Source organism: Glycine soja, chromosome 17, assembly GCF_004193775.1.
Source record: "Glycine soja cultivar W05 chromosome 17, ASM419377v2, whole genome shotgun sequence".
Classification (NCBI taxonomy): domain Eukaryota; kingdom Viridiplantae; phylum Streptophyta; class Magnoliopsida; order Fabales; family Fabaceae; genus Glycine; species Glycine soja.
In genome coordinates this window covers 39,428,309-39,455,329 of record NC_041018.1, presented here as the reverse complement: position 1 = coordinate 39,455,329, position 27,021 = coordinate 39,428,309, and the positions used below count along the sequence as shown (strand labels likewise).

General features: G+C 32.8%; 2 protein-coding genes across 2 annotated transcripts; one reads left to right on the top strand and one right to left on the bottom strand.

Moving 5' to 3' along the window:
- Positions 1–975: 975 nt before the first annotated feature.
- On the bottom strand, positions 976–3,496 carry LOC114392115 (transcription factor bHLH85-like). The gene is made up of 5 exons (XM_028353152.1): positions 2,783–3,496; positions 1,835–2,050; positions 1,628–1,693; positions 1,463–1,528; positions 976–1,210 (listed from the first exon to the last, which is right to left on the bottom strand). Exons 1-5 carry the CDS (start codon positions 3,404–3,406, stop codon positions 1,121–1,123), a joined length of 1,062 nt encoding a protein of 353 aa, XP_028208953.1. The 5' UTR covers positions 3,407–3,496; the 3' UTR covers positions 976–1,120.
- A 12,740-nt stretch (positions 3,497–16,236) lies between these two features.
- On the top strand, positions 16,237–27,021 carry LOC114393318. The gene is made up of 8 exons (XM_028354611.1): positions 16,237–16,674; positions 18,364–19,106; positions 19,919–21,657; positions 22,692–22,894; positions 23,052–23,649; positions 23,737–23,818; positions 26,009–26,056; positions 26,511–27,021. Exons 1-8 carry the CDS (start codon positions 16,359–16,361, stop codon positions 26,712–26,714), a joined length of 3,933 nt encoding a protein of 1,310 aa, XP_028210412.1. The 5' UTR covers positions 16,237–16,358; the 3' UTR covers positions 26,715–27,021.

The following is a 27,021-nucleotide window of genomic DNA, read 5'->3' as shown; positions in this document are numbered from 1 at the left end:
TATAAATATTTAAATTTATGTCGATAAAACAATATACTATATCCATAAATAATTTTATTGGTATAAGAAAATGATATACATATTATTAGTGTAAACTCACAAATTATAATATTTAAATTAAATTTTAATTGACAAATCAAACGACTGACCTTTAACATATGATTATTTTTAAGAAATACTGAGTTTTAATGAAATGCACAATGCACAATGGGTTTTTTATTTGGAGTTTTGGACTATTGTTGTGTTGGTTGATAGTTGAGTGTCAATTTAATTGGGATGTTTCTGCCTTCACTTCACCATCACTCTAACTTTATAAAAAAAATGGGTTTTCTTAAGTTTGTAAGTAAATGGAAAAACAATGTATAAAAAATTGAAGTTATCAATAAAAAATACTGAAATATCATTTCTTACACTAGCAAATGCTTAAAGAATTTGTTAAGATGCACCCATTAATTTTATAAAAAAAAACGTTAGCAAACTTTTTTTTATAAGAATACGTTAGCTAATTATAATTACATTTTTTCTCAAAATACATCAATGGTTTAATTTACTAGCATACTCTTTTTAAAAATATATAGGTTATGTTAAGTTGTTAACAAATCTCAAAATATAAAGCTTATTTAACATGGGATATGTATTATTTTCGTCTTGTTTTTTGTTGTGAAAGACAACACACGCCCGATACTATTCGCAATGGTCTTCCAGCTTCACGTGGATCTCGATATGAACTTCATAAAACAGGTTTTGATTACAAATATTCATGAATTTCTTTTTCCAATGTCTAGAATAAGCTGACGCAATTACTATAACTCGTGTGCACAGTGCACTTTAGATTTGAGCTCATTACTACGATGTTCTTTGAACATGGGCAGTCCCTAAGTTAGAGCACCAAGGTGGCTTCCTAATTATTTAATGATTGTCAGTTGTCACAAAAGTCAGAAGGAGACGCCACGTGCAGTGATAAATAATGAAAAAGTGAAGAAATTGCTATTATTCACATTAGTCAATAATAACAAGTTAGAATACACATATATTGCTCAATTTTATTTTACATATTTATTTTTTCTACGTAGTTGTTTTCCGTTTGTTGTTAAAAACGGTAAACGTGTCCTCTAGCCTCTTAAAGTGGCAGGGAGTTGAGATTGAGTCCAATGTCAAGCCCATTGTGAGCAAATGGTGCATACATCCATAGATCATCGGAGCTTAAAAGCTACACAGAAAAGAAAAAAGAGTTATAATATGATCGTACATTAACAAATGTCTCTAAATTAGAGAAAATCGCACAATACATCATTTGGGAGGAGATAAACTTTAAGTGAGACTAAATCTCAAAATAAAAAATTAATCTCATAATTGGTTAAAGACTGAAATGTGTGGAAATATTTTAAATTTTACTGGAAAGCGAAAGAGCTTAAGTATCAAGGTTATCCTAAAATAAATTAGAGAAAACAATGATCATTACCTTGATCTGGAGCTGCAAAAATTTCACGTAATTGACTGCCTCTTCAAGCATTGTGCTTATGTCAACCTACATTATACACGACCATCCATGAAATTAATACACAACTCCATTGAATTTGGCTTCCACTGACTTCAATATTAAAAACAAAAGTTACATTATATTTACCTTGGTTCCATTTGGGACAAGATTCTGTAGGATTCTTAGTCTCTCGTTTATTCTCTCTCTTCTTTTCTGCAAGATTCAAGACGTAATATATATTAAGTACCACACACAAACTGTACCAAGCAAGCACATCACATAAGGACAAAAATAAAATAAAATAAAAACTGATTTTGTATTTGAATGTGATTAATTAATTAATTAATTACATACCCTTGCATACAGACTTTGGGGATCTGTTGCTGATCCCCTACTTGCTCTTGTTTTCCCATTTGAGTTGAGAGCAGATTTAGAAGTGTTATCATCCTCTGACATGTTACTACTACAGCTTTGTCCATCTAATCCTGTATTAGTTTCTTCTGCCTCTTCCCCGTTGCTGGTATGTTTCTGATTCTTCTTGGACCATGTGTTTTTCATGCATCCTTGGCCCTGATCATGGAACACAACAAACTGTTACAAATTTCCACCTTCGGTGTAGAATAACTTAGTCCCAAATTTTAAGTCTTGATCAATTTGATCCTAAAAGTATATTAATATCATTTCAATCTTGATATTACTAATTGTTAATTTGTAATTTTAATCTTTGTTGTTGCAATTCCAAGGACTAAAAATAAACTTCATATTGTAAGATTAAGGATTAGAAAAACATGTCATTTGATAATTTCAAGGATTAAAATGATATGTTTATGAATTTTAAGGATCAAAAACTGATTTGTGCTTTCAATTTTAGAAACTAATTTAGCGTACTAAGCAATTAGTTTAAGTGAAGAGTTTTTATATTTTCATTTAATTATAAATTGTCACTTAAGTTTGTTGATTTTTTATAGAATAATTACTTTAAAAATGAATCTTGTTAACATACACGGGTTAAAAAATTAAAAAGAAAATATTTATTATAAAATTTATAAGCACAAATAAAATTATGCACAAGAATTAAAAAGAAAATATTTATTATAAAATTTATAAGCACAAATAAAATTATGCACAACGTAATTTTAAATATCTCAATAGAATTCTTTTTACTTTTAAGTTTTTTAATCAATGTCCACTAATTAGCATTTGCCTTAAAAAATCACATAAAATGATGATTTTAGTTGGTTGAAGTGCATAGAAATTAAAGTATAATGCATTACTCTTCGAGAAATTAGAGACAAAACTTACATCTTTTGAAACACGAGCCTTTTTCTTTTGATTCTCAGATCCTTTGTTGATTTTATCTTCAGCAGGCACATCAAGCTTCCTTTTGAGCTGCAACTGCTTGGTGGGAAAAACAATAGGTTCCATTTGATTGCATTGAGAATTCTCCAATTTGTCACTCCCCACATCTTTATACAACTTGGCACTCTCTTCCGTTACAATGTCAGAAATCGATGGGACAAAAGAGGCAAAAAATTTCTCATCCATGGAATATACACATGCATTATTGTTTGCTAGCACATGATCAGGGTAACTAAAATAATAGTTTGCGTTACCCGGATTGGCAATGAAGACAGTGTCGTCACCACTACAGTTGCTACTAGTATTACTATAGCTACTTTCTTGTGAAATATACTGAGAAGAATTTGAGTTGTGATCAGCATCTAAAGAATAAAACATACACGCATTTTCACCGGCTTCAGGAGCAGCACAAAATGTGTGTTGTGTCACAATGTTCAATCCATCATCACCATCAAACAGAAGTGGAAATTGAGGTGTGAATAAATCATGCTCATGCTCCTCATCACTCGCAAAAATTCGGCGAAAGCAATCCCATTCTCCATCAGGGAAGGCTCCTACAGGTTCCATTCTATTGTTTGTGTTTAAAAAAAAAAGGCCAAAAGGGTTGGGTTGGTTGGTTATTCTTGTGTGGTCTAATGCCACTGCAAAGAGAATTGAAGCTCGAATTAAATGCTTTGCTTGGCATAAGCAAAAACTATAGACATATTTATACTCAATCCCAAGAAAAGTGTTAGTGTAAGCATTGACTTCAATTGTAAATGCCATTTTTTAAATTGTCATGATTGTGTCATGGATAGGTCCTAGTTCTCTGTAACTGAACTCAGGAGTAGTCCACTGAGGGCAAAGGACAACTCATATGGGACCAAGTTCATGCGTGATAATTTAGAATAATGTTAATTTTCAAAAAAAAATTATTAATCAGTGTCCTTAGAACATTATTAAAGAATTTTAAAAAATATTTATTGTAAAAATCATAGGATAATATTTAAAAAATTATAGATAATATAATTTTATACATTTTAATAAAAAAAATTAAAATAATTTTTTAACCAATGGATACTGATAAGCATTTTTCTAATGTTAATATTTCAATGGGTTTTAGACACCTTAAGGACTCAATTAAAACTGTGCTCGAAATGGCAACGGGGTCTAAGTGTTAATCATTGAGAGGTGACAAACCAAGATTAATAAGTGTGTTAATTAATGGTGATAGTGATGTAGTCAGAAGTTAGAACAATAGAGAGGGCTTAGCATGCGCGTTGTTGATATTGAAGAACGAACGTGGGAGTCTACAATATAATAAACGCAAAGAAATTCTGTCAGGCAATAAAAAAAAAATGAAGGTCCAAGGGCGGCCGGCCACACATCGTGGGATGAATCTCACATTCTTTAAAGTACTTTATGGACCGACAGAGCAACCGTGGAGAACGCTCTTTGTCTCCTAGGTGTAGCAAGCTCACCATTGTGCTTGAACTTGTGTATGCAGTGTATACACTAATGAACAAAACTTAGATGCAATTAGCAATTGGAATTGAATTTAGTAGACGGGATTAATCTCTTATAACATGGTGTTCGAATTTTTATTAAGAGAGATATTTATATTTAGTATTTAATCGTGTATTGGACAAACACTTTTTTTTAAGAAAGATCCTTATAGGACCTTGTGCTGGCATAAGATTGAGATACTCTTTTTGCCAAGGTGTGATAAGTCAGTCTGTCATTGTGTCTTTCTTGTAATAGTTAAGCTCTCTTGACGCTCAAATTTTCCCAAGTTTTCCGTGTAATAGTTTGGTTTCCCTAACAATAGAGATAATGTCTACAAAATCACTCAATCGTCCAAGTCAATATAATAAATTACTAATAAGTGTTAAAGAATTAAATTGAACTTAAATCTCTACTATCAGATGGAACAGTTATTTTTCACTTATAACTCCAATAAACTAATTACAAGCTTGGCCAGTACAGAATAAAAAATAAACTTAGATACAAATCCTTTGAAGTGTTTTTGGTGTTGGTCTCTAATTAGAACTAGAGTTCACTTCAATAACTTAACCTGATATTTAATGCAAAATATTTTTGTGCAAATAACTACGGTAAAATTTAATTTATATTAAAGAATAATATAATGCATGTTTGGGAATGTGGTGGAGGGACTTTCAATCTACATTCAGAGAAGTAACCCTATGTTACTTTTGTTCTATCTGAGCACATAAATTAGAATGAACGGATATCAAACATAGCTATATACGAATTGAATATAAAAAATTGTATCTAAGTTTTGTCCAGCAGTAGCAGGATAAGCTTGTAGGATTAATGTACAATCCAATCAATGATTCCCATATCTTATTTATTATATAATGCCTTACATATCAATTTATTTTAATCTTGTTCCAGACATTATGCTGTAATATCTCACAGATCATGTCCTCTAGGCTGTAGGGCATTCCGAATCTACACTTCAATTCGCATATAATGGTTAAGTTGTATTCTAGGAAGCAGGATGATAATTTGTGCACCTCATATGCAAACTCATTTTCATCCACAAAAAATATTTTGACTAAATTATGATTAGATACTGTTATCAGTTTTAAACAATAATTTGAAGAATGTTTTAAAAGAATATTTTTCCTTTACCATTTACAAAGTATAAACCATTAAGTTACTAACCTTCCTAAGTTTAACGACAAAAACGGCACAGCAATTTGTGTTATTACTTATGAGGGTTTGAAATCCAATGTAGACAAAATAAAGATTGCCTCCTATTTATGTAAAATCTCCAATAATATATATATATATATATATATATATATAGGTTTGTTAACATACTCTCATGTTAGAGTATTTTAGTAACCTACACCAAATTATTTGAATTAAAATCTAATTATTTTTTTGTGATAATATTTTTTTTTGGAACAATATGATAATTTAATGTTTATATTTTTAAAACTCATTTATTTTTTTCTCTCATTCATTTTTCTCCTCTTTCTAAATACTTTTTAATTTTAATTTAAAAATATAAACATTAAATTTGGTGGAGAAGAAAAGTAAATGAGTTTTAAAAATATAAACATTAAATTATCATATTATCCTAAAATAAATTTATTATTAGAAAAGAAATAATTGGATTTTTATCCAAATAATTTGGTGTAAATTAGTAAAATACTCTCCCATGAGATGAGATGCAAAGGTGAGAGAGCATCTTCGGGAAAAAGCATGAAAGGTTTTAAAATATTATTCTCATACTTTGCTGAGAGTATGATCTGGATGCGAGTTATATTATATTGATAACTCGACCCAGTGGAAAAAAAATAAAAAGAAAAAATTCTTAAACTTAGGAGCTGTTTAGTTTTAAAGACACTATTTAAATTTTATTTTATATTTTCACTTTTAATTACAATTTTTTTTAATATATTTTTACTATTAATTTCCCATATAATTTATAAAAATAAAAAATAAAAATAAAAATAATGTGAATTTTTATAATTAAAAGTAAAAATATTTTCTCAATGGAATAAAGTTGTTATATATATGTTTCACTATAATTTTATGGTCTATTTAGATAAATAGTTTAATTAATTGCTTATATTGAATAAGTGCTAATTCTATTATTTATTGGTAGGAATTAAACTTAGATACAAATAAAATTTACAACAATTCATATACATTACTCAATCAAGTTACCTAAATCCCTCATAATATAAAACTTTCATGTATATGTAAATTGTTCTTATAATCAAAGTAAAAATAGGATAAAACTATTCTTATGTAAGTTGTAAGTTATTTTCATATGTTATCCTGAACAATTAATTGAAATAAGCTAAAAATAACTTATGGCTATTTTGAACCTAGCTAGCCTATCACAAGTCCAACTCTATCCAATAGACCTAAACCGCCTTAATGTGGAGCCAATCAAGCTAATGCGCGAAGAACTATCCTAATTAAGATCTCAAGGAAGCCTCACCCCCCGTATCCTTCTACATATAAGGATATCTTTCCACTATGGATAATAGATCATTTTTAGCTCTTTCTATCAGAGTCATCATAAGGAATGAATTGTAAATGCCACTAGAGAACATGTGACTTCAATCCCTTTTCAACCTCCTAATTAACTCTTGGTTACTTTAGTGTCAAAATTCTTGTAGGTAACATTAATACAAGAGGGAATCTTACTTGACATGCTACTCTGCTAGAATATGAGTAGTAAAGATAGAGTCATATTCTACATGTCAATACAAAAATGAAATTTATAATAAAAGGGAAATCTGTCAGACTTAAGAAATCGTGAGTGTTTAAGTGCTTCTATTCCCAAAATATCTGTTTATCTTTTTAATTTTTTCTCATACCCTCTCTATCTTTAAGTTGTTATTTATGTAAATTATTCAGTTCATATTCAATTTATTCTTTTACAACTAAATTGGAATTTTTCTTTCTATTTTAAAAAAGTTCTTATCATATTTTTTATGAGCTAGTATTCAATGTATATGTAGACCCAAGACTCAAATTTAATATTATTGGTTAAATTAGAAAAACTTTACGTCAATTAAATTCATGCACTGAATAATACATCAATTTTCAATATATTTTCATTGGCACTCTTTCAAAATAAGGTTTTCTTTTTAATTTATATCATTCTTGATGTTGAATAATAATATATCCATGCTTGAAAGAGTAAAAACATTTTTTCCATCATGTAAACACTTATCATGATTGGTTAAAGTATTTATTTATTGTATTTTATATTTTCAACATGATCTTATCTTATTAGTTTATAATAGAAGAATTTTATATTTTATTTTCATCTCTCTTTCCTCTCTTTTGTCTAGTTTTTTTTTCCATTAATTTCATAGATAATTAATTTTTGTCAAAAAATTTAGCTAAATATCACTTTTAGTGGGATTTTATTTTTCAACTAATTAACTATTTTTCATCCACAAAATTTAAATTTAACACCTTACTTAAAAGATTTGAATCATGTTTTACTTTCAGTGGCATCTTGTCATTAAACACCTTATAAACATACTGAAGAACGTAAGATAAAAAAAAAAGTGTTAATTAAATATTATTTTTTATTTTTTGTAAAATATATTCTTTTTTTTTTTTTATCTAATTACTCTAATTAAAATGGATGGTTCTGCCACTAGAACAAGCTCAAGAATAACTGACCTTGTGATAGCAATTATCTAAACGATAGAATAGGTCAAGGTGTTAATTAAGATGAATAATTTTATTATCCATGATAATATATGATTAATGATAGGGTATAATATGTTTTTGGTCTTTTTAAAATTTCAAAATTCAGTTATAATTCCTTAAAAAAATTGTTCATTTTCCATCCTCCATTTTTAAAATGTTGAATTTTTTTGTCTTAAGTGCTATTTAAATATATATATTTCTCATCTCTTTAATAAAGGTTATCTAAATTAAAAGTGGTGCATTTTAAATTTAGAGATGAGAAAGTCACATTTCAAAATTAAAGAAGAAAAAACAGACAACAAATTTTTCAGAAACTAAAACTGAACTTTAGAAATTCTAGAAGAAAAGAAACATATTTTATTCTTAATGATAATATAATTAAATCTTTACACCGTAAGTGTATTATAGTTAAACTAATTAAAAATTATAGTCAGAGAGAACATTTTGCATGCACTATTTTGTTTACATTGAAAATCGATATTCCCATTGCTCCATGAAGAACAAGAAGTTTTATTATCTTCCAACTCATTGACAGCAACGAAGTAGACCTCCATACGGAATTGACATTGCCGTGAATTTCTATATATCTCGCACCCCCACACCCTACAAAAGTCAAAGTTGTTAATGTATGGCCAAAATATTATCTTTGCGTTTTCCTCCAGCTGTAAGTGAAACTCTCTTTCGATCTCTACCACTGAATATAAGATGAAGCTACAATAATATACTAATATTAATTCTCTAAAATCATCATCTGTGCACCTACTTTTTTGCATTGATATATGTGTTCAAATAGAATCAAGAATTCCTGCCCGCTGTAAGTATTTATTGTAGGTTAAATATATCACATAGTTCACAAAAGAAATCAAATTAAACAATTTGTCAATGCCTTAATGGTTCCCACATTACATTTCCACAAAGTATACTATATACATTACCAACAAGTTATTGAACTTGTTTTAAGTAGTACAAAATTTGATTTTATTAAATAAAATTTTGTGTTTGAATTTTATGAATAAAAAAATTAAAAATAAAATCTTACGATAGTCAAATTTTTCATAAAGATCAATCATAAAAAAAATCAGTAAATACTATGTGTCAATCACGATAATAACAAAAAATTATATATATATATATATATATATATATATATATATGCATTGTGCATGACTGGGGATAATAATATCCACGAAAAAACTAAGACCCTAGCTGTGATATCGTACATAAAATTAATCAAATTGATGAAAGGATCGTACAAAGATTAATCCCACAGGTTACCTGAACAAAGGCAATTAAACACATTAAGAACTCTCAGTTCATCTATATCCATAGATTCCGCCGAACCTTGCGCTCCCATTCGTTCGACGCGTCGGATGTAGAAATGTTCATGTCCACATTTTCTTATAGCATTTGTCTTCAAACAAAGTTGGGTGAGGTCTTCGTTGCTCTTTGGAAATTGCACCGGCCATTGCACGACCTTTGGTAATGGCTTAAAGAAACCCTAAATCAGCCAACACCAAAGCTTTTTAGGAGTTGAAAAGGCCAGAGAATAAAATCTAGAAGCTCAAGATATAGGACATGAATATATATATCATTATTGGAGACCCTAAAAATCTGATTTTATTCCCTTTCCAAATTCTGTCTAGCTATTATGCCGTGGCCTCAAGTTCTAGTTTACGTTGTTCTTCAATGTTAGGGTTCGTCGTCTCCCAAATGCTAAAACGATATCATTATGTGAACTGTGAATTAGAGCATTTAACTCTATTGACAGCTTGTTATGTCTTATTAAACTACCTTACCAACCGAACTAACTTATATTATATAGCCTCTCGTCCACGCAGCGCATGCCACGTGACCCTATCACTGCTTTTCTAACATACTTATATTACTTAGTCTCTTGATTTTGGTCACGAATATATATAAACATAATGAATACTACTATACTAGTTATAATTTGTACAGATACTTTTTGTATAACTATGTCAAAAATTAAAGATATAAGCATCATGATTTATTAATTAATTGTCTCTTACTTCTTATATTCTATATCAATGGCCCAAACTCATATTTATTAGTAATTAATTATCAGTGTTTTGCTATATGAGTATGGACCAACCATTCCTTATATATAATACATAATCTCTTGAAAGAAAAGAAAAGTGTATTTATATATATATAAAAGAAGAAAGGGAAAATGTCGTTTCGAAAGGCAAAGGCAAGTGCGTTCAAGCTAAGTATTCTAACTCAAACAAATTACAGGTGAAAAAGATGGCATTAAATACTCTGAATATCTAACGAAGAGCTAAAATACTCTCTAGGATTAATAAAACATTTAATTTCCGAGAAAATTACAGAGAGACTAGAGGCTTAAGGAAGTAAGTCTCTTACATGTTTATATATGTAGGGGGTTTTATCCTATTATTTAATTTTTTATTTGATGTGCGTTAAACATGCAATAAGATTAAAATTTCATACTCTTATATTTATAATGTTGTTATCTTTCATATCCTAGCGTATTCTAATCACCCAAGAAGCTCTAAAACTAAAACACAATGTTTTTTTTTTACCGTGTCAACACAATTTTGTTGTGCATCCTCCAAGTACATCAAATCACTGCATGCCAAAAAATATGACAAACATAGCATAACTTTTATTTTTGTAAGACCCCTAATTTTCGATACTCTCACACAGCCACGCTTAAAAATTAATTAGTTATTAATTTCAATTATATACACTGTCTCATAACATATTGATTTTTGCTTAAAAACATATTGATTTTCAACAAAAAAAAAAAACTCAAAGGATCATTTGTAATAAAAATATAACCATTCTAATAAAATATTATTATTTTAAAAAAAATGACTATTAATTTTTTTAAACAGAACATCACATCAAAATTCGCTTTAGGGTTAGAAATTTATGGAGTCTGATAAACTTGAAATTGGCCTGAAACTTCAGATTGGTCGATAATCCGTACAACTTTTCACAGCACATATTAGTTAATAATACATTAAACAGATTAAAACACAATATACTAATAAAAAGGTGAAACACGGTGGGAGTTTCGATAAAATATTACAAACATGTTATCTTAAAGGTGAGGCGCACGTATGAGCAAAGAACACGGAGTGTAATTGAAATTCATTAATATTTTATTTCATATTTCAAGCTTACAGTTTTGTTTATTATTATATTTAACATGCTATATTTTAACCTTTGTGTTTACTTTAATAATTGTAGAGAATACGTATTTTATAACAACAATTTTATACATTATCTCCCTAAGAATGGGAAGATTAAAAAAAACAATTTATAACCTTAAGTGTAAACTCTAATAACATAACAAAGGATTAGACCACATAATGACATAAACAATTAATATTCTGTATAAAAAAAGGTCCTGTCTGTTGAGTGCATATATAATATATAGGACTTCTAATTCAAAGGCTCACATAATACAATTATAATATAGTTACATAATTGCTTAGGGTGGTATGATACGTATAATGTATTTCCAGTCTTTGTAACACTAACTAAGTATAATTATGGACGTGTTAAGTAAGTAATTATTGTATAGTTTTTTAAGATAATTATTAAGTATAGTTATGGACATACGTATTAAATTAATTCACTCCATGCAGACTTCGCGAAACAAATATAGAACCATTGAGACCTTTTACCACTTCATTGTCAGCCGAAGACTATGGACATAATTATTTAATTTCGCCAGGTTGCCTAATATACGTGGATGGTAGAAGGTCGATATTATGGAATGAATTGGAAACAAACCAAACGCGTTTCCCTCGATAACCAATGAAATGATGGAGAATTAACACTCGTAATATTAACCAATAGTCCATTAGTCAAAATGCAAAAGGTAATGAATGTACCAAATTAAATCGCACGATCGAGGAACAAAATGATGAGTAAGAATATCTTTTTCATAGGACTTGGGTGATAATTTGATAATTAATAACATAATTTTTAGACTATGGATATTGAAAAATATATTTTTCAAAGGAGTTGGGTGATAATTTGATAATTAATAATATAATTTTTAGACTATGCATATTGAAAAATTATAGTAACTAAATCTAAATAATAATTTACATAAAGATAAAAAAAATTAAGAAAAGAAATTTTAATTTTAGAATTTTCAAAAATACTTGTCATGCACAATAAAATAAACGGAGTCTAAATCAAGAAAAAAACATTAGTTGGAATTTAACTTCATCAAATCATATATTCTAACATGTGTAATTACTATTTTCTTATTCAAACAAATATTTGTTATCGTCAATCCACAATGTCTTCAAGCAGGTTGCTTGTGAACATCAACAGACTTTGGCGAGAATTTTGGCTATGTACGAGTCTATTACGTCGGCTTTTGATGACAACACAGAGACTAGGATGGCTAGCTCTTCTCCCTCGAAGTGGGTATCTTGTATCATGACCAAGGGTAACCAAGTGACTCTGAACGCGGATGTTCATGTCCACATTTTCTTAATGGGCTTAAGATTGCTTGGGATATGAATTTTGATGACATTTTGTGTGTGTCAGATTCTACTCATGCTTTCACCATTATCAAACAACCGCGTCAAGATTCCCACCGTTATGCTTTCATTGTTGAAGGTATCAAGGATTTTCTAAAGGAAAACTTGAGGGTTCAGTTGGTTCATACATTAAGGGAAGGAAACATGTGTGTGAATTTTCTAGCAAAATTGGATCCAAACTTGGGTGATAGTCTGACTGAGATTTCTACTCCCCCGTTGGAGTTGGTAGAGTTGCTTACGGTGGATGCTAAGGCACTGCAATCCTTAGATTGTTGTTTCTTTGTTGTTTTCTTGTTTTTATCTTACATTACCAAACAAAAAAATCAACCCACAATTTTATTCAAACATTAATTTCTTAAGTGAGACAATCGGAGTTCTTTAATTTTAGTATCAATCCCTTGAATTAGTGTAACCAACATACTTGTATTGGGAATAATGATTTTAACGATGCTCAATCCTTTTTATCCTATCTCTAAGCATAAAAATTATTAGGTGCTCCCTACAATTTGCAATTCAATCAAAATTTTCAATTATAATTGAATAAAGAGATTCATGGAATCGGGTGATCAAACAAAAAACAAGCATTAAACATAGAAGGGAAGCAATAACAATTCTTTATTGAATAATAAAATGAGTAATTAAATGAAAATAGGTTCGATTACATTAAACCCAAATGAAAGATGAAATTAGTTATGCATAGCCATTGGGGTAGAAGAAATCAATTGAAGAAGAGCCCACAAGCCTAAAAGCGTTGTGCGATTCTCTTGCTTCAAAACACTTCCCAAAACATACAAAACAAGCACTCTTTCGTGTGTCATAAATCCCCTTTAAATAGTATGTGAGTTTTCTGCGGTCTAACCTTTTTCTAACTGATTTAAGTCGTCCATGTAAGCATGGCTTAAGCCGCAACAACAATGGTCTTTTTCCTTCAAATTTTAATGACTTAAGTCGTCTCGAATATGGCTCTCTTAAACCAACTTTGCATCTTCACAAATTCATCTTTAGAGCTCCATGATAAATCACCTTTTTAGTGATATTCTGTGCAAGTTTTTGTGTCATTTTCATGCATTTTATTGACAGAACTTATGTTTGGACATTAGTTTTGTATTGCAGAAACATAAGTCACTCAATTGAGTGATAGAGTTTGAAATTACATGTTTTTCAAAATATTTGAAGACTTTATCATTTGATAACAATCATGGTAAATTTATCACGATTGTGGTAAGTAGTATAGCCATGGCAAAAGGATAATTGTCCCCTAGAACAACGTCATCTTTCTGCTGTTGGCTATGGTCAATACTATGAGGGTCATGGTCAACACCATGAGGGTCATGATCAACACAATGAGGGTCATAGCCATTCCACAACACCCCAAAGCTTCAGTGTCATAGTTTTTTACCACAATAGTGGTGGATTTCACCATAGTTGTAGTGCGCCTAATTTGAGTAATTATCTTTACAAAGCTATAAATAGGGTATTGGTGTTGTATCTAAGAAGGTATTATTTTATTTTTGAGCAGCAAGGACTTTTGAGAGACAAAACTACATCGGGGACAATTGAGGTCTTAATCTTTAAGGGTTTTCGATCTCTTTTATTCTTAATGCAATCTTGTATGTTGTTCGACTATATTATGACCATGGTTGGCTAAAACGTTAGAGCTTGGATTATGATGTAGTTGTACACATGTACTCTAGTTCATTATTTTAATAAAGTTTTCTGATGTTATTCAATTGATTATATCTTTTTACTGTTTTCTCTTCTGTAAAAACAAATAACACAAGAAGGGGGATTAAATTGTGTTTTTTGAAATCTTAAACTTTTTCTTATACTGAAAACATGTTTATCATTTGATGCAAATATAACTAAAAATAGATAAAGGAAGTTTTAATAAAACTTTATTAAACAATGAGAAAACTAGTTTTCTTGACATATAAAAAAACAAATGTAAAATCTAAAAACAAATTTGAACTCTTTGTCAGTTAACATTAGGATAAGCAATAAAGAAAAACACACAATAGTTTATATTTGTTCATCTTTACCCTGAGACTATGTCTAGTTTTTGACAAACTATCAAGATTCCACTAACTTATTACAAAGTTACAAGTATTATTCACTGTCACTTATGACTCTTACAAATGCAAGCTTTACCCCAAGCTTAACTTTAATCCAATATTCTTTGTCCTACCAAGCCATTGTTGGCTCGAAACAAGGCAACAAGGTTTGTTGGAAGATTGCATACTGACTAAAATTAGATTGTCTTACAAACGGATATATCTCTCCGCACTTTAGTCTTTTATCTCAAGGTTTACAAGGTACTTTGAGAACTTAGTATCTATACAAAGATTTACAAGAAAGAATGAAAGAATGCATTTGCACAAGATAATTTGTATGTTGTTTCTTCAAAGCTTCTTCTATTTATGACTTTTATCTTTAAGTATTTGCGTCTCACAAAGGTTGGATTCTTTACTTTGCTCTTTGTCTAAAGTCTTGAGGCCATCAGAAACTAAGAAAGAAATGCAAATTATTGAGTGGAAAATGTGGTGAACATATGCTATATTGGTATAAGCTTAAAACAAAAAGGTAGAAACTGAAAATATAACATAAATACAATTTTGGGGGTTAAAAACTGTCACAAATTACAAAATAAAAAATATTTTTTTGCAAGAATATAAACCCTCTTCTCAGATCCAAAAAGAAAAGTAGATCTTCTTCTTTGCATTCTTAGATTTTTCTTCTTCACATTCTTCAATTTGTGTCCCTTTGTTTCTCCCATGGCTGCCATGGATGATTTAACCCTTCTCTATAACTTTCAAGGCACATGACAACTAAGAGGAACAAAACCTTGCTAGTGTCATTAGATCTGGACGATAGTGGTGGTGTCGGAGGTGAGTGATGGTGATGCAAAAGGTGGAACATAGGCTCATATTTGACATATTTGAGCATTTTGTGTTTGGATCTAGATGCAAAAATTAGGAGCGAGATTTCTTGGAAGCGTGGGTTGGGGAGGTGACCACTAGAAGAGGAAGGGGAGAAGGTCAAGCCAAGCGATGTCAATAACACAAGAGGAAGGGGACAATGTTGTAGAGCTTTTTGATGATGGAGTTGAAGATAATCAAAATTTTATGACAAATTCACCCAAAATTTCTAGTAACAATTTCGTCCAACTTCGTCAATAACACATGTAAGATAATTTTCGTTGATAAATTCATCCACAAATGTCATGTAGAACATTATGTTTGCTTTGATGAAGATATTTAACATTTGAATTAAACTATTACACTTTTCACAAATTCAGGGATAAAATTTTATTTTTTCATCTTTCAAGCACTAAAATGTAGCGCATTGCAAATTTAATGACTGAAGTGACTATTTACCTATAACTAATATAAATTTAAAACAATGCTAACTAGGTAAAGCTAAATATTCATTAAATAAAATATAATATGTAATTTGACTTGATTTTGATAATAAGATCAAAAAATAGAACTGAATAGCAAAAAATATGTGATTTTTTAAATTTTTATTTTTTAAGATTTCCACTTTAAGCAATTTTTGATTTTTTTTTTATCGATTTAATGGTTTATATGATTTGAATATGCTTAAGTAACATGCGGGTAGTGGACACAAATTTGTTCGAACCAGTGGGTAGCGAAAATCACACTATCCATGCCCGACCCGACCCGACCCGACCCGTTGTCATCCCTCATTTTCGGAGAAGCGCTCCAAACTCGTGGACTGCGTGCCGACTGCCGAGTACAGTCCATTCGTCACTTCCCATGGCTTCAGCGGAGCAGCCTCTGAAGAAGCGAAAGCTCTACGAGCCTTTACCAGAACCGCCACCGTTTTCGCCGCCGCAACCGCCGCCGCCGGAATCCGAAGCAACCCCTTCCTCTCCGCAAACCCTACCCACGCCGTCGTCCACTCCCCCGCTGTCTCAGGAGGAGATTCTCGCGAAGCGGCGGAACAAGGATGAAATTCGAAGCGTGTACGAAGGTTACAAGCGGATTAAGCGTTGCTTGCTTCGAAAAGACGCTCCCTCCTCCATGTCTGAACTCGAACAGAGTTATCTCGCTCTCATCACTTCTTCCAGAGGTAATAACCTTTTTTTTTCACTCTTAGCTCATTAAATAGCGTTTCTTACTATTTCTTTTATGATTTGTTTGATTGTAACCGGAATGTGATTTTGCTGGAGAGGAGCGTTTCTGTAGATAGCCATTTAGGAATGTTTCTATGGGAATCTTGTGCATAAAGTTCACCCTGTTAGGTGTTATTTATGTTTGCTCAATGTTTGGAGTATTTGACATGAAAGAAATAGTTTCCATTTTTTGTTTGGGAATTGCTTGAGGTTTCAAGTCATTTTGAAATTGTTTTGTACGTGATGACATCTCACGGTTTAGAAATCTTATTCTTGCCAGTGTTACTAGGGTTTGTGAATCATTTTATTTCAAATGTTCTTTTGAAACATAAAATGTCGCTGACATATGGTGAAGAATGCCAAATCTATAAGACGGAAAAATGTTGAATATTTTGTATTGAATTGGATTGATTGAGCATTTGAGCAATGCTCTGAGGTACTAACATAGATACAAGATATAAAATAAAAAAAGGAGAAAGGGACCCCTAAGTTTAAGAGATATAATAATAGTTTCCTATGATACACCAACCTTTCCTATGATATTGTAATCTCCTAAATGAAGAAACTATGAAATTGAGAAAGAATCAACAATATCAATCACATGATTGACAATAATCAACACTCCCCCTTAAGCTTGTGCATATGGATCAAATACATCCAGTTTGTAACATATGTAGACTATCCTAGGACTTGGTGAAGATGTTTGCCGATTGATTCTTAAAACTCACTAAAGAAGTCTTGATGTTCCTACGAGAATGCTATTGTTAAAATATGAGGAAATTTTTTTGAATATTATTCTATGATTCCAAAAAGGTACAAGTTCTAACAAGAATATATTGGTTAATCATAATAACTTTAAGAATAAAGGAGATATGTAGATTTGTGCTAACTATAGTGGTATAAAACTCTCAGGTAACACCATGAAATTATGGAAAAAGGTGATTGAGCATAAATTAAGAGAAGGGATGAGGATTATCGGGAATTAATTTGGTTTTATACCAGGAAAAGGTTTGCAACAGTAGCTTACATACGGTTTTATTGACTTGGAAAAAGCTTAAGATTGAGTGCCTAGAGAAGTGTTGTGAAAAACTTTGAAGAAAAATGGTGTTTGCATGGCTTATATCCAGGCTATACAAGAGTAACAAGACATGTATGACAGGGTAACGACTAGTGTCAGAACTCTAAGAGACGAAACTAAGGAATTTCTTATATGATTGCATCAAAGCTCAGCCTTAAGTTCTTGTTTAATCTAGTCTTGGACATGGTTACAAGGGGCTTCAAAAGATTATCCCTAATTGCATTTTTTTTGTTCATGATATAGTTTTAATTGAAGAATCAAGCGAAGCATTTAACTTTAAACTTGGACTTTGATATCTGCAGTATGAGTTTCTTTTATGCTTGTAAAGTACTTGGGTTTTGGAGTCTCCCTCCATAAGGCCAAGCTAGTTGCATAAAGCACAAGAGATTTGGGTTTCAATATCACCTAAAGTAGCCATGTCTTTACCTCGTGTGGCTTTATTGCCTGATTAAGTGCTTAATTTGCAAGTGGACTATATTCTTTGTCAATAATATTGAAGGAATGGATAGAAAAATTTCCATGATTGGAATTCTCTTTTTCCCAAAGTGAATCTTCTATAATGTGACAGGTTGTATGAGTGTACAAAGAATTGTGGCGGATCTTATTCCTCGGTACGCATGTCACTGTCCAACTGCTTTGGAAGCTGCAGCTAAAGTTGTTATTAATATGCACAACTTGAGTTTGGCCTTGATCAGCAGAGGAGAGGATTCCAGTGGTATTGCATTTGAAACTGCTAGAGCCTGTATTTGTGGCCTAGCTGATGTTTGCTGCGATGCTTCATCGGTGGCGCCTACATTAGCTGTAATTAGAGGAATTTGCGAAGCAGTTTTTCAGAATGTGCTCACCTTTTTTATAGCCTTATTCGAAGGGAAGGATGTCTTACAGATGGTTGACAAGAATTTCCTGAATATGCAAGATACTCCTGAGGCCTTTTCTGAGTTGAAACAAAAGATTTTAGATGAAGATGAATCTTCATTGACTAAACTGTCCAAGTTGCGCGTGTTATGTCTACTTCGGATATTCTTCTCTTGTCCAAAAGATTTGCTTGCAGCTTGTTTGGATCTCTTTGGCTCTGCCACAAAAGAGGCAACTAATGCCGAAGGACAGCGTTTTCTGAGCCTGGTGACTAGCACATTTGATGATGATAAGGCAGTTCACCTTTTCGAAAGAGCAATTGGTGGATCTAAATCATGTACAGATTCTACTGGGTCAGGCATCAGAGACAATGAGGCTGGTGAGGCAATTATGACTGAAGACAACCATGTTTCTGGTGGTGATTCATCTGTTGGCAAAAGCTGCTTGCTTATGCAGGTAATACTTCATAATTTTTATCTTCTTGTGTGGGTATCATTTATACACAGTATATGTTTTATATTTTTGTTCTGCAATATAGCTGTTATAACAAATTGCATACATAGACTTTACGTTTATTGTGAACTTTATTATTACTCTATTTTGATGATGTTATCAAGTAGACCAAAACTGACCCTGTTATGAAGTCAGCAAATGGCAGGGACCTACTTTTGAACATTTTTTCATGTAGGGACTAAATTGTAAGGTTATATCATATCATATAGGAACTAAAATGAAAAATGTTGCCAGGCGTAGAATGAAATTAGTAATTCAATTTTCTTTATATTTATTGTGGTTATGTTGGTTCTCTCTACTCTCTCTTCCTTTCCTGGTTTTATTTGTATAATATAATACTAAATAGTACTATTATAAAATCCACATTAAGATGTGAACCATACATCATAAGAAACTTTCTGATTTGTATCAAATACTTTCAATTTTGGTAGAAATTTATGATGTTGTAATGTACAGCTTGTCAGTATTGCTCCTAATAATTCTTTGTTTTCATCAAAGGGAGATTACTTTATACATGACACTTGATTGTAAAGACATGATGTGATGCGATTTTCTTTTTTGAATTTTACTTTGAGTCATGATTGAGCCTTTTGCTTTTAGGTTTTATATTTTGTTAGAAATGCTAGCTTATTGGTTGCTGGTGACACTGAAGAATGTTTGTTAAAAACTTGATACTTTTTGCTTAATTTTTCTTAATTAAGAATTTTAGTTTTCTTACTAATTAAGAAACCTTTTCATGACCATTCTCTATACAGGTCCTTGACAAGGATCCCTTACTGCGGAAATGGATGTTGTGTAGATGTAAGAAGTTGCTTGACTTGCTCTCTGATGTATCACTGGAAATTACGTCAGTACTGCAAGGAATTCTTGGAATGTTTCCTCGACAAACAGATTTGGAGGACTGTCAAGCAGATAGTGATGAAGATAAATCTGATTCTTCAATTTACATGAATAGGAACTACATGGTTCCTAGGATCTCTGAGGAACATGAAAGCATTGGTGAATCATCTGGAAAAGGCAGCAGTTTGAGAGTTCATGTTGGTTCTTCTGATGGTTTTACTGATAAATATGTGATGGATCATAGCTCAGCAGTTCCTCTTGACCATGTTCCTGTGTTAAAAGTGGGTTCACATTACGATAATGGAGTCTCAAAGCCCATGAGCATTGGGGTGGGGGAGGAAGGGAATATGCCCACACCTAGGGACTCGGTAAGCCATCAAATGTTCTCACCTGCTGTTAGAACACCAGTAGACTTTAGGAGCAATTCATTTGAAGGTAGAAATGATTTCCTGAATGTAGAGAAAAATCATGTCTTAAATATGAACTTCAATTCACCTCCGCTGAGATCCTCTAGTGGATCTGTTAGTAATTCTTTGGCATCTCCTAATCATCATTTTATGTCACCAACTGCTTCAACAAAAGGTCAAATTGTCTGGTGCTGTGATGGGGATCCTGCAGCCATGGATATTGTCTCTGCTTCTAAGCAGTTATGGATAGGCTATGTAGGTCCTGATGTGCCTGAAAATCATATTAGGTTTCACTTAGAAAGATTTGGTACTATTGAACAATTTATTTTCTTCCCAGTAAAAGGATTTGCCTTGGTTGAGTACAGAAGGATCATTGACGCAATAAAAACTCGACACTGTTTACCTGGATGTTTTCCTTGCCGTGTAAAATTCATGGATATAGGACTTGGAACTAGGGGTGCAATGAATGGTGTTGCAGTTGGCTCTAGTTCTCATATTTATGTTGGAAATATTCCTAGTCAATGGGCCAGGGATGAGATCATGCATGAAACAAGGAAGGTGATCCACAAGGGTCCTCTTGCATTCATTGATCTTAGCTGTGAGTTTGCATTACTTATGGAATTTGAAACTCCTGAAGAAGCTGCAACTGTCATGTTGCATTTGAGACAACTACGAAGAGAAAGAAGTAACTACAACCAGCATTTTGGTCCAGGAACAGTTAATGTTGGAATTGGGCATGCTTATATGGATGGTGGAAGGCCTATACCTGCCCCTCCCCCTCCCCCTCCCCCTCCCAATCTTGACCTTAAAGTTAACAACCCTGCTGGATCACCTCATGCTCGAACTCTATCAGGGAGCCCCGCCGATAGCAGTCGAACAAGGATGTCTCACTTGTCTACCTTACTTGCTTCATTGCGCACAAAGTATAATATTAATCAAAACCTAGGTCTCAGTGATAATTATACGATTGGAAATAATTGTCCTCCCATGCGTGAAGAAGATATGGTGCCATCCAGCACTCTGTGCATAACTATTCCACGTAGTAGCTCTTTGTTCCTCACAGATGATGAGTTAATGGCCATTTGCAATCTTGCCATTGGAAACTCTGGATCAATTGTGCAGTTGACACAAACAAACTTGCAGATGGGATGTAGTTGGTTTGTCGAATGTAGTAATGTTGATGGTGCAGTTTCTGTTCTAAAGAATCTCCGTGGTTGTCCAGGATTGTTCTTCCAGATAGAATTCAGGTATATAAGGTTGATTTTTATAATGTATACTCACACACAAACACAAATATATTTGATGACTGAAGAGCATGGTTCTTTTTCTTTTTTTCCCATTTGGAAGCATATGCCTTAAACTTCAATGTCTTCTCACTCTCTCCTAAGTCCCAACAAAAGGCACCAAAATAGATCTGCATGTGAACACATGCTCCACTTTTTCTCAATTTTTTAAATGTATTTTCAGTTTGACATGTTCACTAGATGGTACATAAATATATACTCCTAAATTAGCAAATTGATGATTAACTAGTGTCATTTGATTTAAGTGTAAAATATACTGAATTCGACATTGAGTGAAGCTAATGGTTTATTTCTTGTTACAACTAAATTTATTTAATATTTTAAGTGTTTTCAAATGCACCACTGTTTGGGACAAATAGTCTCAATATGGAATCTGAAGGTAAATCTCAAATGCATGAGTTTTGGGAAGAACATGAAAGCTGAGACGGAGAGTGACAATGTTATCAAAACCAGGCTCCAAAATCAGGCCTTGGCAAACAAAGTTTACTCTTCTAGGGTGGGGTGCTCCTCTGACCAAAATATCGAATATCTCTAAAATAAGAAATCTCATTACCATATAATATAATCAAAAGCATCTCAAGTGTTTACACTAAGCTTATTTTTTATAGACCTAAAATAGCCAAATACCCCAAATAATTATTCCTATTTTAATCTAAAACAAGATAATCCAAAATAGAATAAAATCCCTAAACCAAAAATGAAAAAATAATCCCAAACTAAAAATTCCTAATTTTGAAATTTAAAACCCTAAATAAATAATAGAAACTAATAACTTAATCTACATTAGTTCTCCAATGATAAAGTTAATTTTATTTTACACCATTGTCTGTTGATCATGGATTCTTTAATGTGTGGTGGGTGGCTAAGGATTGCTATTTCTTCCAAGGCCAACAGCTTTTACGTTGTTTCATAGTAAGTCCTCAGAATAAGTCATTAGTGTTTAATAACTTACATATTGTTCTCCTTGCTTTATACAGCAAACCCGGAAATCAGATTGCTGTACCATTTTCAGTTAAACCAGAGAACAATTCAATGGAGCTTGTATCCCCCAGAATAAATTCAGAAAATCATAATCTGCCTCAGTCAAACTGGCACTTTCCTGGTTCTAGGGAGATGTCAGAGCTTGGAGCAAGAAAACCTGATGGTTATGATAATTTGTCACAGGATCCTCATCAAGGAGGTAGTGCTCTATGAATTCTTTGTTTATGCGCATGTCTGTGGGTACAGTTTTTTCTTGGTTATGGAATTATAAATTGAATAACTAAGTTAGATTTATATACTGCTTTCTGGCGAACAATTATGGTGTCTTTTTTTGAAATTTAGTCCAACTGCACCAGGTATTGTTCCGCATTCACACTCTGGAGCACATGGACCTTCCATTCCACCACCACAACAAATTCAGTCTTCTCCTTTTGTTCGCCCTGTTTATGTTCCTCCTAATGGTCCATGGGATCGTCGGGGAATTAATAATCATTTACCTGTCAGCCAATTCAAGACAGGAGTAATGCCAAATAATTTTCATGGTAATGCTGTTGTCAGTCCTTTTATTCCTGCTTCAGTAACTCCACTTGCTCAGATACAAGGAACTCCAATGCATCCTTATAACCAGCAGGTGCCTCCATCAATTATACCACCACCTTTATCATCCTTGCCACCTCCTCAGCCTGAAATGCCACCTCCACTTCCTCCTTCTCCACCACCTTTACCCCAGGTTCAGCCACCCTTGGTCCCTCCACTGCCTAGTTCTCCTCCTCCCCCTCCTCCTCCACCACTGCCTGTTCAAGAAGCAGTCGATATGGAATGTTCAGGGCAGTCCTTGCTGTATCAATGGCAGGGGAATCTCTGTAAAAGTGGGGTTAATTACTGTACAATTTATGCATGCAAAGCAGATTCAAATATTTGTCGATATTCAAATGCCATACCTGAGCCTGCCGAGTAAGATATCAAATTGTTGTTTCCTCTTGGTTGGAATACTATTTTCTTCAAATGGATTCCCATTTAGATTGCTTTTCTCTGATGCAGGTGGCCCTCAAAATTAGACATGACAAAACGAACAGATCTTCGACATGTGAAATCAACATTTGCTGCTACTCCATCTCATAGAGTGAGTTTTCAAACATCCTTTGGCTGCTCCCCCTCTCCAATCATGTCATGCTCAATTTGTCAAGAAATGTGTGTAATTTGTAATTGATGCCTTTTCTCAGGCTATTACATTAGATAAGCATTCTTTGATTATATTATTGGGTTTACATGGCTCAAAATATTATAGCATGCACAAACTTAACCAGCATGCTTTGGTCCCCATCTATGCCCCCATCTACAATCTATAAGAGCTTGTGTAGTATAATTACCATAATTCGGACAGATTTGATTAGACTTGGTTTGTACAATTTTTATTCTCTTGTATTTGCTTTATGAGGTTAGATGTAGTCTATATATATGATTTGTAATCATCCTATGTAAATTACTGAATTAGAAATAAAATTCAGCCTCCTTTTTCAAGTTGGTATCAAATCTCCAGATCCTGGGGAGGCTTTGCTCTAAACCTTACTCAATCCAAATAGTTAGCTCATGAGATGAGGATTGCCCAAATCTTCAAGTTCTACTTTTGCTATATCTAGGTTGATATGGGATCTCATCACCTCTCCCCTATGTCCAAGGTTGGACATCTAGAGCCTGGAGATTGTAGGACTGACCTAGGAAAGTCGTGGAGCTAGGTAGGATTTTTTTTATATTGCATTGAGAGCTGCAAGACTGGTAGATTTTGGACAGTTGCAAGTGAAAGAGTGAATCTTTGTTGATGAACTCAATGTCACAGTCCTGTCCAATGCATTATAGTAATGAGGATCTATTCTCTATTACCATCTTGAATTTATGTTAGACCTAACTCAATTTAAAAAGCTAGCTCATAAGATGTGGATTGTGCAAGCCTTTATAAGCTCTACATTGGCTATGTCAATAGTGGATGTGGGATACCAACAGTTATCATCCAAAAAATCATTGTGTTGGTCTCCATAGATGTCACCTTTCATAAAACAGAGTCCTTCTACACTAGTCCTCACTCCTCAGCTTCAGGAGAAGAGTAGTCTAGAAGTTGAGTCTGTTGGGTTGTCGTCCTTTCCCCTTATTCAGGATATGACATCTTCCTCTAGCACACTAACTGGGAATGATGACACACCTACTAAGGAGGACAAGGACCTTGAACCAGCGTCAATACTAGTGTAGGATAATTAAGACATCAATATGAAAAATACAATAGCTTGATGGTGTGTGCTGTATACCAAAGATTATAGATGTAAATTACATTATTTATACTACATAAATAAATGCTTGAAAAAATCAAAGTTAAAGACATATTCATCATTAATAATCAAAAGTCAATAGTGTAGACTCCCAATCACCATCAAGTCAATAACAAAAGTCAAGGAACATGGGGGGGATTCAGAGAGGATGAAGTAAAAAACATGGAATTATAGTAGGAAAACAGAAAACTATGAATGAACTCATGAGATCATAATTTTTGAGCTGTGAAGTATGCAACTCAGCGAAAAACAGAAACAGAGACTTGCATGAATCAGACCTGTGGTAAAGGAGGGAGCAATGAGTTCTGTTGGAACCAAACCAACAGGGAACATACATGAGTTGGCAGAGGGCTAATGGTGATCAGTGGGTTGATTAAAGATGCTGGGTTTGGCTGGAAAAAAAATATAGCAGATGGTTGAACAAGTGGATTCATCAGAAAATCACCAGGTTGCATGAAAATCACCCCAAAAACAAGTGTGCTGCTGAATGTTGGGAGGTTTATTTTGCCTGGTAGTTCAATTTTTGTTAAGACTTTAAGGGACAACAGAAAGAGTGGCAAAGTTAGGTTTTTATACCGTTGATCGATGTAGCAGTGACACAGTAATAGCAAACCCAAATGACTGTCTTTCTTTTTACTCTTCTCTGCCCTTGAAATCTAATTGAAAAGGCATAATCCTAGCCAAATTTAAATAAAAAATGTTATATTCACGTTATGGTAATGATTCATTCACTACTTTAAGAAAATCATGAAGAGTTTTGTAGACAAGGCAACATTGTTCTGATACTGAGACAGTTGTATTATATGTGTATCAATATCCAATATTATTTGAAGTATTTGAGGTTGTCTGCATTGCATAACTAAGCTTAATAGTGTTGTGTGATTCATGTAGCCTACCTCACCTAGTAGGATAAGGCTTGTTGTTGTTGAAGGTTGTCTGCATTGCCCTTTCATTCCCTGAATCTGACTTTATGGTATTGATTTCTGGTGCAGAGGGAAGTGTGCCGTTTGATTCCATCTTCCTCTAGTGACCACAAAAGGGTATGTTTTCTTTTCCTCACTTATTTCTGAGTGCAAAACGGTGTTGTCTCTCAGAACTGAGCACTGAATCTTAATGTTGATCTATTTTACCTGTCGTTTCTGAGACTTCCAGGAGCAACTAAATTATCTCAAGTTCTAGTATATTTTGTTTAGATTCCTTTGACAAATGGTTGCTTATGTTTTGGATGAAGACTACTCTCGGCTAGGAATTAGGACCAACTTATAACCCCTTGCTGAGATGTACTTCATATAATCTTAATTTGGTACTAAATAGAATATATCACCTCTCCTGGTGCTCTATATTTTCTTTTAAAATCCTCTTATCATTATTATTCATTCCAGTTTGTTTGAATTGGAATTTGCACTTACGTATTTATGAATAAGAATTGGAATTTCATGTTTGTGTCCTGTAACACAGTCCATTCCTCTCGTTGATCCTATGTCTGTCGACCAGTTTCAGGATTTCATATCATACTTGAAGCAGAGGGATTGTGCTGGGGTTATTAAAATCCCAGCTTCAAAATCCATATGGGCAAGGTTGCTATTCATTCTCCCCCACTCACTTGAAACGTGCTCTTTGCTTTCTATTGCACATGATCCATCAGATTGCCTCATTGCTTTGGTTCTTCCCAAAGAAACAAACTTTGAGTGGATATGAATATGATAGGTGTCCTTTATCAAAAGTAAAATCATATAGCTAAGCCAGCGGTGGAGCTGAAGGCATATTTTGTATGCCCGGAATATATGTAAATATTTTATGTCGTTTGCTTTTGTAAAGTTTCTTTCTGGTGAGTAGCAGACACGGAAATTTGGGGTTTGCCCAGGTGCATTTCTATTGTTTTGTTGTAGATCTAATGATGCCGATGTAAAATTTTTTGTTGTAGATCCTAGATTTTTCCCCCCTCCCATTTTGGTCTACAATCTGCCAAACTCTTTCTTAAGCTAAATAAACTCAAATTACTGAA

Coding starts and splice junctions, on each gene's coding strand:
- LOC114392115 (XM_028353152.1), bottom strand. CDS start 3,406: ATGGAACCTGTAGGAGCCTTCCCTGATGGAGAATGGGATTGCTTTCGC. Junction 1,694..1,834: donor CCCAAAGTCTGTATGCAAGG/GTATGTAATTAA, acceptor TGAATCTTGCAG/AAAAGAAGAGAGAGAATAAA. Junction 1,211..1,462: donor TTTTGCAGCTCCAGATCAAG/GTAATGATCATT, acceptor TTTTCTGTGTAG/CTTTTAAGCTCCGATGATCT.
- LOC114393318 (XM_028354611.1), top strand. CDS start 16,359: ATGGCTTCAGCGGAGCAGCCTCTGAAGAAGCGAAAGCTCTACGAGCCT. Junction 19,107..19,918: donor AAAGCTGCTTGCTTATGCAG/GTAATACTTCAT, acceptor TTCTCTATACAG/GTCCTTGACAAGGATCCCTT. Junction 23,819..26,008: donor CTGCTACTCCATCTCATAGA/GTGAGTTTTCAA, acceptor TTTCTGGTGCAG/AGGGAAGTGTGCCGTTTGAT.